The sequence below is a fragment of the Anarrhichthys ocellatus genome, unplaced genomic scaffold, assembly GCF_004355925.1.
Source record: "Anarrhichthys ocellatus isolate YVR2014 unplaced genomic scaffold, GSC_Weel_1.0 scaffold83, whole genome shotgun sequence".
Lineage (NCBI taxonomy): Eukaryota > Metazoa > Chordata > Actinopteri > Perciformes > Anarhichadidae > Anarrhichthys > Anarrhichthys ocellatus.
In genome coordinates this window covers 505432-519546 of record NW_022280113.1, presented here as the reverse complement: position 1 = coordinate 519546, position 14115 = coordinate 505432, and the positions used below count along the sequence as shown (strand labels likewise).

The window sequence follows — 14115 nt, the reverse complement described above, 5'->3', positions numbered from 1 at the left end:
TGTGTGTGTGTGTGTGTGTGTGTGTGTGTGTGTGTGTGTGTGTGTGTATTTGTGGGTGTCTGCAGGTTTTAATCTTCTCCTCCTCTCTGAAACACTTCTTTTTTTCCTGAGTGATCTCACTGCCGCCTCTTTTTTCTTCGCACGCTTCTCTGAATCTGTTTCGAACAATTCCTCTCACCTGTGGTTCCGTTTCTTGCTCTTCCTCACGGGCTTTGTTGTGGTTTATCCTCCCTGGTGTCCCACTGTCTTTCACTCTCTCTTCATCTCTTTATTTTTTCACCCTCTTGTTCCTCCCCGTCGCTGCGTTGTAGGAGAGTGCCGCTCTGGCAGACAGGCTGATACAGGTAGAGTACTGCGAACCACTTTCCCACTGACCTCACTGTCCTCCGACCTACTCACGTCTTCCTTCTCCTCCTCCTCCTCTTCCTCTTCCTGCTCTCCTGCACTGCTTCTCTCCCTCCTCTTAACATCTACCTGCCAAAAGTGCATGAAGGAATATTGTTGAATATCTTCAGTCCACAAGACGGTCCTGTAAGCCCTGACTGCATGTAATGTTTATCCATGATGGAGATCCTAATACGGTCTAATGAGGTTGTATAATCCCTGCATGTGGCATGTAAAGGGTTATAACTATTACTACTATTATTGCTACTCATTTTCTTTTAAAATACACCTCATCAAAATGTGAATGAAATGTATGTAGTTTTGGGAAATGCACTTATTAGCTTTCTTGCCGAGAGTTAGATACAGTAAGTAGTCTCTCGTGTCTGTACACTAAATATGAAGCTACCATCAGGCGGAGGTTAGCTTAGCATAAAGACTGGAAACAAGGACAAACGGTTAGCTTGGCTCTGTCCAAACGACGCATTGTGGGTTCAAACAAAAGAGATGTCACATGTTGTTAGTGGGCTGTTGGCAGATTTTTTTTTTTACCCTTGTACAAAGCCAGGCTAGCTGTTTCCCCCTGTTTCCAGTCTTTATGCTAAGCGATGCTAACTAGCTGCTAGCTGTAGATTTGTATTTAATGGACAACTATGAGAGAGGTCTCAATCTTCTCAGGAAGGCAAATAAGCACATTTCCCCAAATCTCCAACCTTTAGGGCTGTATCTGCTATGCATCATGCAGCACCTTAAGCGTGATAACGTTCCCTAGATGCCCAGAATGACCCTTTTCCCTACATTGGTATACAGTCTGCGTTTCGGAGTTTAAACTCCACAACTGATCTCGACCCTCTGGCCTGCTGTTCCAGGGTCAGGTGACGAGGGCGCAGGAAGCAGAGGAGAACTACGTGATCAAGCGGGAGCTGGCGGTGGTGAGGCAGCAGTGCAACACAGCCAGCGAGAGCCTGGAGAAAGCGCAGGACACCATCAGAGAGCTGCAGCAACAGAAGGTAAACGCCAACCCACAGTCTGTGCACAAACACTGTGGGAGCAACAGAAAAGGACGGTTCCAACACAGAGACGATGACGGCAGGCGAAATGTCATTTTCCCTCACATATGTCCAACAATGGATTCCTGTAGTTTCTCTCTAGGCGGAAGCAGTTCATCAGCATTTCTTTATTTGGTGATGGTTAATGAGGTCAACTGGTAGTTAAATGATTCCAAAAGCAGCCCTGCTTTGTGTACAAAATGTTAAATGTTCCCAATTCAGCTAAAACCAGGTTGTAAAAAAAGACGTGCTGATCAGGGGGAAACAGCTCTGTTTCCCCCTGATAGGTCTGCCTGTGCAAGTTTATTTTACAGCCACAGAATGTATACAAGAAGTGGAGGTAGTCACTGTGACGTCACCCATTGGTTTGTGGACTGCCGTTTTAAAGCCTCGGGTACGGGATTATTTTTGCAAAGAGAAGTAAAACCAGAGTTGGTTGGAGCTAAGTACAACCGAATGCTAAATAAGATTTTTTTAGGCGACCAAAAATGTTACAATTAACTTTCATGAAGTTAAAACACTCTGTGAAAGGGTTGAAGTTGTAAGATGAAAACATGGACAACTCTCAGACCGGAAAACGCTGTGGTAGCGTCCTGTCAATCACAAGGTGATAAAATGTATTGTCATCTCTCATGGTTTTAGTAGAAGTAGTTTCAAAGTGATTTACAGAAGAAGAAAATAAGAATGAGAAAATAAAGATGATAAAAACATGGACTCAAACTGCACAAACCACAAATTATTTTCACATCAAGAAAATGTCAGGGAAAAGAGGATTGCCATAGAAAATGTATATTTTAGTGTCATGAAGGCAGCTATGATACAAAAAATGGAAAGTTACTGGTACTTGCTGTCCGTATACTTTTCCCAACGACACAAGAGTTGATTGGAGGGTTATTCAGATCACCTGTTGTGCAGGGTGTGTGGACCTACTCCTAATTAAGAATTGACAGCAGCTTGGTGCATTTCTCCTCTCAGCCAATCAGGGTGTGCCAACGCCCGATCTTTAGGGCTTAAGAGAGGTGGGGAATTGAACACTCTGGGCATTTTGATCCTTCCTTGATGTAATGCAGAACTCATTCCAGCATATCCAGCCACAGTCTTTTAGGCCCTTTTGAGACTTCTTTGCTCTGTTAAGGGTCTGAAACCAGTTTTTAAACAAATCAAAACAACCCTGTTTACCAGCCAGCATTCTTTTTTGTCTTCCTTTCAAATTTTTTAGGGCACTGCTAGGTATGGTGGTGCATCATCACCACCTGCAGATCCATAGAAACCCAAAAAACGGGGACATAAAAAAACTCAAATAAAATCATTGGTCGTAGCGCTACTAGAATTTAGTTTGAATTGTTCCTATAGTAACTGATAGTGTAAGCTTAGCTACATTCTGCTTTCATTGTCTTATATTTTACAAACTCTGTGCTTCCTCCACATTAGTCAACCAACCGCTCTGTCACTTTCAAGCACACCCAAAAAAAGGTCTATAAGTTCAGTCAGCACTTCAATCTCATACAACCAGTGCAACCTCAAACAATGTGAAACTTGCAGCAGTCTGAATACATATGGACTGCACTCTGTATGACCTGATGAAGACCTAAAAGGTTGAAATCATACTTTAATAAATACTTGATCACCAATTTATTACCTTATCGGTTGGAATGTAATGAAGTACTGTACTTAAGTAACAGTTTGAGGTATATTGCCCTATTTACTCCACTATCGTTATTTAACAGCTGGAGTTTCGGATTGCTTTACGTTACAAAATATTTTATATTCGGAACATAAATGCATTTATAAAATTGGATCCTTTGTTTAAGTTAAACTACTCAACAGTATGTAATATTGTTAAAAGCTCCACTTCAACAGTAAAATTGTACTCGTATATGAATGCATTTCTATGCATTGAGTACTTTAAATTTCTACTGAATTGATACTTCAAGTACATTTTGCAAAAAATACTTTAACTTGTAGTGTATTATTTTTCCATTGTAGTACAGTTACTTTTTAAAGAATTTGAAAATTCTCTCCATTACTTGACTTTGAAACATTTTTATCTTCCCAGGAGACCGAGTAATCATCTGTGTGTGTGTGTGTGTGTGTGTGTGTGTGTGTGTGTATGATGTGTGGTGCTACTGTATATGATGATGCTGTTGGAGGACATATTAAATGGGAATATGAGACCACATCTTTTCTCATGTGTGAAGAGCACAAAGCGGCTTCTGTTCAGTTATTTTTCACGAATACTGATGAATGATACAATATGTTAATGATACAAAAGAGTTTCAAAATGGCTGTCCTGTTTGTCCAACCAAGGCGGCAACCTCTGCTTCTGAAAAGCGACACAAATGAGGACGGGCCTTACTTGCATTCTCTCTAATGGCCATCAGGGGGCGACTCCTCTGGTTGCAAAAAGTTTTTTTTATACACGAGATCTCGAGCACTGTAGATGATGTCATTGTGACGGGTGATTTTATTCCAGCTCAGACATTCGCATTCATCACCCACCAGAGTTCACACACCTCCAGACACTCACAGTCCTCTTTGATAACCAAGACTGAAACGCACGAAATGACAAATCGAGAGTCTTTTACGCACGCTATGTGCTTGCCATATTTCAAGCTTTTGTATTTTGCCTGGTAGGAAAGTGTTTTTCCACTCAGCCCTCTCTGACTCTCTCGGCTGCTCTCACACCCCTAACTTTGCAGTTTAACTTTGATGTGGTGACATGAAAATGTACAGTAGCTTTCTATTTGCTGACATCACTCTGAGACAGTGGGGAGGCTTCATACCAACTTCTTTTAGTTCATTAGCTATTCTGAAGTTTGGCTACTATGTCAGCTGAGACAGTTTTGAACAGTTTACCATTTTTGACAGAAATGAGGAATAAAGCAATAGCTCTTGTTTGTATCTCTGGCTGCAGCATCAAATGTATTGCGACAAGTTTCCAGCTGCCTTCCCCAAAAACTTTTTCTCCAATGTCATCCCTCAGAGGAAAATGGCAAAGGGCATGCAGGGATCCAGGAGTGCATGACTGTGTGTGAATACGCAATTAGCACCAGCGAAAGAGACAAAAGACAGAGACACAGCAGCAGCTTGTGGCAGAATTCACAAACATTGACGCACTGTGGTTCAAAGCTGAACTCCTACTGTCGTGACTACTCACTCCATCATCTGCAACCAGTCTGCATATGACAATCACACTAAACAAACAAGGCCAGTCGACTCCTCCGTCCAACTAATGTTCCCAGTAGTGAGTAAATATCTGTATGCCGACAAAATCCTGTCACATCACGTAGCTCTTGTAACACCAGCGATGTTTGTTTCAGTACACGGAGCAGTTTGTGAACAATCTGCAGACCGAGCTGGAGCAGTCCAGGCTGCGCGAGGCCGAACTGCAGGGAGCGCTGAAGGAAATGCAAGACAAAGTCCTGGACCTGGAGAAGGTGACCTAACCGACACTCATCTTCGTGTGTGTGTGAGAGAGAACAGTGTGTGAAAGACGAGCGGAGACGAGCGGGCGTGTGCAGCTGCGAACGTGTCAAAGATCATCTTGCCGCGACCTTGACTTAAGACGCTCAAGTGTTAAAGTCACTCCAAACAACATCCGATGTGACATTTCAAGCTTTCGGTTTTACTTCACAAGGTGTTGAGACGAAACAGCTCTGCTTCCTCCTGATAAAGATTTTACTGTAACGTAAAGCTGACAGATAGAAAAAGGGAAATAGGCCTCTGGCATTGTTCGCTTCTACATTTACGATACCCAGAATATGAAACCTACCGACTTTTGTAATCTCCCGACTTTACAACAGGTCGTCATCTGTGGTTTTGAGTAAAATCTTTGGTAAACTTATTGGATGGATTGCCATAAAATTTGATCCAGACATTCATGTCCCCATGTCAGGATGAATTGTAAAAACTGACCCCTTAACAATTCATCTATCGTCATCATTGGGTCAAAATGTTTATTTGTTTAATACTTTGGTTCGTGACCAAATATCTGCACAACTAACGACATTCCGATCGGCCTCAAGTGTACTTTGTTTAGTGCTAATTAGCAAACATTAGCATGCTAATGAGCCACAGAGCCGTTGGTATGGCTGTAGACTAATTAGTCCTTTTTTAACCTGTAAACATTGTTTTCTAATCCAGAGAAGCACGTGTCTGCCCGATGAGAACAACATAGCGGCTCTGCAGGAGGAGGTGAAGCAGATGAAGCTGAGGGAGCTGGAGACGCTGCGCTCGTTCAAAGAGATGCAGGACGCCGTCACTGAGCTCAACCAGCGCTGGCAGGTAACGCACACACACACACACAAAACTGCTGTCTTTTTGTCCATAAACTATCTGTGTGTGCGTGCGTGCAGTGTCAGGAGAGCTACACACCTGTGCTACTCTCTGTGTTTTCTGCAGCACCACATGTCCCGCGGCAGCAGCACGGGTAGCGGGGGCGGCCACTGGAAGGAGTCCCCGAAGAAGAACGCCATGAACGAGCTGCAGGACAAACTGATGACGGTCCGCCTGAGGGAAGCCCAGGCTCAGGCTGAGCTCCGAGAGGTCAAACTCAAAGCTCTGCAGCTGGAGAGCCAGGTCGGTCTGTCCCAGAGGGCACACAAACCCTGTAACCCTGTCCTTTTCTTACAGGCACAGATATGTGGATGCAAAGGTCAATGCAGATTAATTTGTTGGTGGGCATTTTCCACAATTGTCTTACATCTCAGACTAAATGATTCATTACTGTAATTTATCAGGAACAATCCACAATTTGAATGATGAAAGCAAGACTTTGTTGGAGCCCTCCTCACCCTCCTCCATTTGACTTCCCTGACTCCAGAACCAGATCCACAGCAAGCTGATTGGTCGCAACGACCAGGAACGCTCCGCCCTGCAGGACCGGCTCCAGATGCTGGCCAATCAGAACAAAGCTCTCCAGGCCCAGCTCAACGAGATGAAAAGGAAGCAGGCCGAGTCCGACTGCAAGGTCTGGATGGCGAGGAGAGAGAGAAAGAAAAGGAGTTAGCAGGAGGGGAGAGATGTAACAGGGAGAATGGATGGGGAGAGCATCATTTTCCTGTCCAGCATATTGAATCGTAAAAGATATTTACATACAGTAATAAGACAAAACAGGGAAAAATCATATGAAGAGCATAAAAAGAGGGAGGGAATGACGGAGAGGGAAGGAAAGAAGAAGGGAGGACCAGATAGATTTTGTAGAACAGAAATAGAAAATGTTTCAGGAAAAATGGCAGAGAAATGAGTCTGGCTTTAAATTCTGGGAGTCATATTCAAAAAAGGACGGAGTCTATTAAGAAGGCCTGAAGTAAGAGATGTAGGACAGAGCAGGATGTAGGTGGAGGGAAAGAGACTGTTAAATCCATCACTGAATTCCAACATGTTGTCAACCACATGGCGTCTTCTCTCTCCCCTCATCCATGCAGAGCAAAGAGGAGGTGATGGCGGTGCGACTGAGGGAAGCAGACAGTATGGCTGCCATGGCTGAACTCAGGCAGAAGATTGCTGATCTTGAGATACAGGTGTGTGTGTGTGTGTGCGTGTGCGTGTGCGTGTGTGTGTGTGTGCGCGCGCGCGCGCCGGAAAGGATTGTACGTACCAAAAATGTGTGCTCGTAGTCTGCATGCGGATGATCGATTCAACTACATTGTAACAATAAAGAAATCGTGACTTTAACCATCGGTGTGTAAAATGTGTTTTTGCAGAAGGAGGAAGGGCTGATCCAGGGCCAGCTGAACCACTCAGATTCCAGACAGTACATAAACGAGCTGCGGGACCAGATTTCTGAGCTCAAGAACGAGGTTAGACGCACACACCAAACAGCACCGTTTGCTGGATTTCATTTCATAATGAATTACGCCAAAACATTGTGCCACGTGTAGCTTTTGAAAGATAAATATTACGTCAAAAGGAGCAATTTGGTCTTTCTTGTCTGAAGCTGAAACTGAACGCACTCGGGTTCGCTTGGAAACCGATCGATTGATCCGCACCAGAGTACAATCGAAACAGACAAAATGTTGGCTCGTGAAAGCGGCCTTAACCTCACCTACTAAGTTCTGATTGGTCGGTTGTTTCTCCAACCAGCGCATGCAGCCGCTAAAAGTCACAACAAAAGATGTTTGAATGTTTCAGCTTGGTCTGGAACCAGTGTGTTTGTGCCAGAAAACATTTGCAGATTCTGAAATCTGACCCATTGACGGATGATTTAAAGTGTAGTTCAGAGTCTGCAAATGTTTATTGTTTGCTCCCAGAAACTATTGATATTTCATCTTTGATGTTCTTATGTTATTTATTAGGGTTACAGCAGTATAATGTTGACGATATGATCTTTGTTGACTGGTGTGAGTTCTGCTTCCAAATAGCGTGCAGACATGAGACACACACACACACACAGTGTGAGTAGATACATGTAGCCTTGTCTGCCACCACAGAAGAATCTTGTCATCTACATGCAGCCGCACAACAGACACCACTTCCACCCAAACGGGCCCGCTCAGTTGTGTCAATGTCTTTTTTGTAAAGAGGAGACCACTGCTGTATTCTCATCACTGTGTTCACGGTGAAGATTAATTTACTTAAAAGGGGGCGGGGGGGGGTTGGCTTTTGCAGACTGTAGTTCACCCACTCTGTCGGGTTAAAACATTATGGCAACCGCAACTGTAGTTTTTCTGATTTCCACAGTTTCATGGGTTGATTGAAATTCAATGACCCCTCTGGCTTATGAAGATCCCCCCTGCAAACAAACACTCAGGGTTTGTTCATTTAGAGAGTTGCAGTGCGTGACTAGGAGGGAAGTGTTTAATCTTGTAAGTGAGGGGGCGTGATGAGACTGCCCTGCCCTTTACTGCTCCTCTCTTTTCGTCTGCTCTCCCCACCTTTTTGTTTTTTTTTCTTCTTCAAAGCAGCGTTTTTTAAAATGAGACCGAAACTTGCGTGAGCGCAGCCGAGGAAGCAGTGAACCCTTTAGAGAAATCTCAGTAAAGTCCTCAAAAGAGATCATCTCACGGTTGAGTCAGAATACATGTGATGATGCACGATGACAGATTCCACATAATGCAGATGATTTCACGCCTTATGAAACAACACTGATATGAATTAACCTGCTTATATTGCAAAAACAACCTGGCTTGAAAAAGGACTTGTGTTCCTTCTTTTGCTGTAGCTTGACGAGCAGTCAAAACATTTCCATTGGTTAACCACCGGTTTCCCCTCCCCTCTGCCCTACAGCCAGCCCGAGTGTATGATAGGGGGCGAAGAAAAAACCTCTGAGATTTGTCATGAGTCACTGTGGTACATGTGCAAGGTTAACACGCAGACGGCATGCAGTAGTAGATAAAACTGTGGCGGCAGCTCTTGTGTCAGGCAAGAACAGCCACTGCAGTCTGACAGCTAGACAGCAGCAACCAGCAAACGCACCCTTTTTATTTATCATGTATCAGCTTTAGCTGTAAAGACCCCTCTGCTTTGTTTGCACAACCTCAAATAGTAAGAAGGAGTCAGGTCAGTGGGTTTCACCAACTAGGTTTCTTTTTCACACCCAACAACCTGTTGACAAAAACTCCCAGCACCTGCAAAAGGACTCATCTAACAGATTCAACACATTTTATAGATTACTGAACCACAGTCTTTTATTACCCAAGGATTCCCCTAATGATGCTTAGCAAGTCAGATGAGAGCTGACACACAGATCTCGGTGGAGGGAGTGTACTTTAAAGATGACAAACACAAAGACCAATGGGTTAAGTGCCACAGACGGGTAACGAACACGTTGTTGTTTTTTATTTATGGACAAGAAAAAGACACAATAATGCCTTTTTAAAAATACCACTGAAGTAAAGGCAAAACTTAAAGTAAAGCCTTCCTCTTTGTATTCAGATCAGGCAGCTGCGAGGGCAGAAGGCGGCCCCCAGCTCCAGGCTCGGCAGCGGAGGAGGAAGTACCAACTACCAGGATCTGTGTCTGGCCAGCCCCGCCTCCGCTGAGGGAGACTATCTGAGCTCAGACGAGGACCTCCTCCCCAGCCCGCTGCCTCCAAACGCCCTTTACCCCAGCCTGTCCGGCCCGTGTCACCCGTCTGCCCGCCTCGACAGCGAGGGCAGCACGGACAGTGAGGCAGAGGAGCGGGCTCTGACACATCCGGACCCACAGCAGCTGTACGGCGGCATGGTGTGCGCCGAGGCGCTGGACAACTGAGACCCGGAGAAGGGGGCGTGAGGGTTTCATTGGATTTGTTTGAGCTAAAGAGACGCTGGAGCTCTTCAGGACGGGTCTGCTACTGTAAACTGGGGCTGTATCATCCAATCCAGTCCTCTTCTTTTCCAGTGTTTACCTTTTAACTTGATGCACACATAGCGGCATTGATTGGACCCCTTCTGATCATCACCACTCATGTTGTCTCTCCGCTCCTGTTACCGTCTCCTCCACCTTGTTCCCCCACGCTGTCCCGTCCTGTGTTCCCCGACCAAGAGGTAACGTAAAGCCTCGCTCCTTGTTCCCTCGTGTAACTGCGCCAGAAACCATCCGAACACAAAGATATGACACGCAAACCAAACAAAAAGGACTGACACTGGACCAGCAAGATTCTTGTTGCCTCTCGTTACTCTACATCTACCACGGGACCTGCTCCTGCGACCGTGACATGGAGGGAAACCTGGGTAGACAGAAAATAACTCTCCCTAAAAACTGAGTGACAGACACTTGACACACTGTATGCTCTGTCTACCCTGATACGACTCTCCTTCCTTCAGAGTTAAATATCCTCTCTTTTCCCTTTCTAAGCTCTCATTAGGAAGAAACGCACAAAAAAGAAACGACTTATATCAGCCATCCATTTACCTCTCAGTAGTGTTTAAAAGAAAACAGGAGGTGAGTATGAGAAGAGAAGAGAGGTGCAGTGTAGGAATATGTACCCATCAAACTGTAGGGATATCACAAGATGGCATTCATTATTGTACTTAACATACTAAATATGTGTGACGCCAAGCGAGTTAATGCAACAGTTCATGTTAAAAAAGCATGTTCACCATAACCCAGAGAACGAGGAAGGAATAAACTCGATGTTGCCAAATCTTTTTTTTTTTTTTTTTCTTTTTTTTTCTTATTTATATGTTGTAATTTATTTTGATATTTTTTAATATATTTTATATATCTATATGAAACTATAGGAGTGTAGAGATACCGACAGAGGCCAAACTTTCTACACCGTCCTTTGTGCCAACTAGTCGTCTGTTACAGGTTTATTACTGTGACACCCCCGAGTGTTTCAGAGATGGAAATGTGCTGCTATGATTTTGGATTTACTTCTCCTATTTTTTTTCTTTCTGTTGTTGTTTTTGTTTTTGTTGTAATCTTTGTGAGGTGAACATGCAACCTCCATGTTTGACCTGATTCCTCCCTGGAGGTTCTCAACATTCAGCAAAGATGGGAAACAATGTTCTTCCAAACCGAGCATGATCATTGTTTACGTTCGAGTTAGAGGAACAGTTTGACATTTCAGGACATTCATTTGCTTTCCTGCTGAGAATTACATGAGAAGATCGAGACTTTTCTCCTGTCTGTCTGTTAAATATGAAGCTGAAGCCAGGAGATAGTTAGCGTAGCGTAGCCACGCACAGTGACTTTCTGTGTCAAGTCACAAAAAATCCAGCACGTAAAACGTACACAATTCTTTGAGTAACTGCATTGTAGCCACGAGTGGTATAATGGTACATGCTAAAGTTTCATTAGCACAAGTAGAAAAAAGGATAATAGTCTAATGTCGATTACAACTGCAAATGCAATGCAATTTCTACCTTAGGTTCGCTAAAATTAGCTTAGCATTATAAGCTACTGGGCATACGAGACCAAGTGAGGCTGAAGCAGCTTGTAAAAAAAGTAATGCACTGTTATTTGTATGTAATGTAATTCATTTTAATGTAGTTCACGTAAACGGGAACCAGGACAGGTGACGTGGTATCAAGAGCGAGGAGGTCAGGGTCCATGTCCAAGAAGACCGAACCTTCCGCCCCCCCCCCCCCCCCTGTTCGTGCCCCGTGTGAAAACCAGAAGTCAGCGGTTATTTACTTGACATGTAACTTCTGTACTTTAGCAACGCCAATACCGTGTAGGTACTTTAACCCAAACCACGATCTTTGTTTCCTGTGAAGACCGAAGTTTAGATTGAAAAGACAGTATGCATGTAACGAGCTAAACAAATGAGCTCGTTACATGCTGGACATTTCGTAGGAGAATGTGGGAAAAATGAGGAATGACTTTTCGTAAGATATCATACGAACCGTTGGATGAGGATACGTTCATTCATTATTGCTCAAGATTTAACCTTTGGACGTAGCCAGGCTAGCCGTTTCCCCTCGTTTCCGGTCGTTGTGCTAAGCTAAGAAAACCGTCTCCTGGCAGTAGCTTCGTATTTAACAGACGGACACGAGGGGTGGTGTCAGTCCTCTCAGTGTAGTTCCCAAAATGTCAAACAGTTCCTTTTAATTGTCAGTCCCATACACGCCAAAAGAAACCCAGGTAACGGCGCTGATCTGGAATCCCCAGTTCATGTGTTCATATCACTTTTTGACAGCTAAAACTTGCAGCATGTGGCCCAATGAAAGTGGAGGGAGAGGTTCATATCCTAAGGATGCCAACAGAGAGTGTGTGGGTGGAAAATATTTTACATATCAGACAATAATATATGCTGTGTAGAGAAAAAGAGGGTGTAAAATGTATGACGAGATATGAAATATACAAAGTAACTGGAGCAAAGAGTATATGGATAAGATTTAAAGCTGTATCACTGTCAGTCAAGTCATGCTGAAAGCCGGTGAGTGTGTATAGTTTTATCAAACAGGGTGTCACATGGAGAGCAGCAATCTGCTTTTTGCACTACAGAGAAAGTGTCTGCTCATGACTTTCAGCAGTGAGAGATGGTGTGGATGAATGGATTCGAGGAGGGATCATTTCTTATTATTGTCCGCTCTTCACCTTGAAGTTATCGGAGCTCCAAGATTATCCGTCCCGACTTTGTGATGGGCTTCGTTATTCTACGGACTGATGTTGTAGGACTTTGTCTAAATTCTCTAAAGGCCCAATTTCATTTCTAATGCCGTTGTGCAATACAATCGAAGGAATGGCGAGAAGTATTGCTGTCCTCTGAGAAATAAGGAAATTGGATCTTCCAGCGATGGCCATCGAAGAGCTAAAGAGGATGTTGGTGTGCCCACCATACTGTTGCAAATAACAGCCTTTTAGTGGTCATTGGTGGGTGTAGCAACTGGGATCTCCACACAGTGTTTGGATATTGTCTGACCAAATGAGCGTTGGTTTCAGTTGAGTTCCTTCTAATTCTGCCATTAAGACCATTCTGTCGTATTTATCTATTTGATGCATTTACTTTGCCTTTCTGCGCTGTAGTTCTCATCGTTAACAGAGAGTCTTTCCCTTGAGGGATTCAAAGGATTGACAAGAAAAAGAGTGATGTAATGCGCAAAGGCATCGTCGGACCATGAGTCGGAAAACATTGTTGACTGTGTTCTTTACGGTGCCGGTGGCTTTAACCGTCGCCAGATGCACCACGACTGAAATCTTAAGGATTGTAACTTTTCAGTTTGGATTTCAGTTAAACAATTAAAATGCATAAAGTAAGTAAGAAGGACTGAGCATCCCAAAATGAACCCCAATCTGGATTCCTTCAACAACACATCTGTACACGGTTCCTCAACACATCTGTACACTGCTGTTCAGTGACGGTGCTCTGTTCTCACCACTGGCTAAATACAACGAAATCTACTCTGACGAAACACTTTGATATGTTTTGTAAATTACTTTTGAATATGGTACTAGCTCTCATCATTAACATTATTTTGTTATAATTGCCATCAGTACTTTGGTTCCTCCTGCTAACAGCATTACATGAGATGATAAAGATTAAACATCGTATAACGTGCCATAAAGGTAGGTAGGTTTACACGCTATGCTAAACAACTTCATGCGTGTTTAACGGGGGTTTCAGCGGCGAGTCAGCCACCGCCGCCCGTCATTAAACCAGCCATGTGATGTAAAGTGTGGACTGAACAGATCGCACTGTGTTGCTCCAGATGTATCATCTTCAAATCTTGAAACTGGAACGTCCACGCGTTTCCCCCCAATATGAAAGCGGGAAATAAGACAATGCCGTGCAAAACAGTGTGCGTCACATGTGAGTTCTTCCTGGTTAGTCTGGTGTTTAATTTTTCAGATTCATGTTGCCATTTGTGACGGCTGTTTGATGTCCGCAGCATCGTACCCAGGAACAATGCCCACCCTCTCTCTCTTTCTGTCTTGCAATTCAACTGATGTTATCAAATATATGAAATGACGGTAAAGATTATATAAGTTCCAGTATGATAGGGGGGGGGGGGGGGGAATACATTTCAGTGTTCTGTATCCTAATGAATGATACAAAATAAACTTTGACAATGCACCTTTGAAAAAGCCTGATTGTGGTGTTGTTGGTTATTACTGGGTTGATTATATTCACTCAAATGTTGAACGTTAGCTTAGTGTAACTTGGGTTTTGTTAAGTCTTTCACTAAATTGAGATTTAATCATCACAACATTAAAACAGGTTGCACCACGCAAAGAAGTTGTTAGACCCAATACCTGCCAGGTGTAGCTAATTGTTGCATAGCTCACGGAGCTACCTGACAAAGCTAACGTTAGC

General features: G+C 43.7%; 1 protein-coding gene across 1 annotated transcript in view; it reads left to right on the top strand.

The window, feature by feature from the left end:
• The window catches only part of LOC116398361 (EVI5-like protein), a 32849-nt gene extending 18963 nt beyond the window's left edge, over positions 1-13886 (top strand). The window contains 9 exon segments of the mRNA XM_031874593.1: positions 312-344; positions 1251-1391; positions 4751-4867; positions 5574-5714; positions 5832-6008; positions 6253-6399; positions 6857-6952; positions 7136-7231; positions 9306-13886. Coding sequence (XP_031730453.1) covers positions 312-344; positions 1251-1391; positions 4751-4867; positions 5574-5714; positions 5832-6008; positions 6253-6399; positions 6857-6952; positions 7136-7231; positions 9306-9623 — 1266 coding nt within the window. The 3' untranslated portion in view covers positions 9624-13886.
• Positions 13887-14115: the final 229 nt, after the last annotated feature.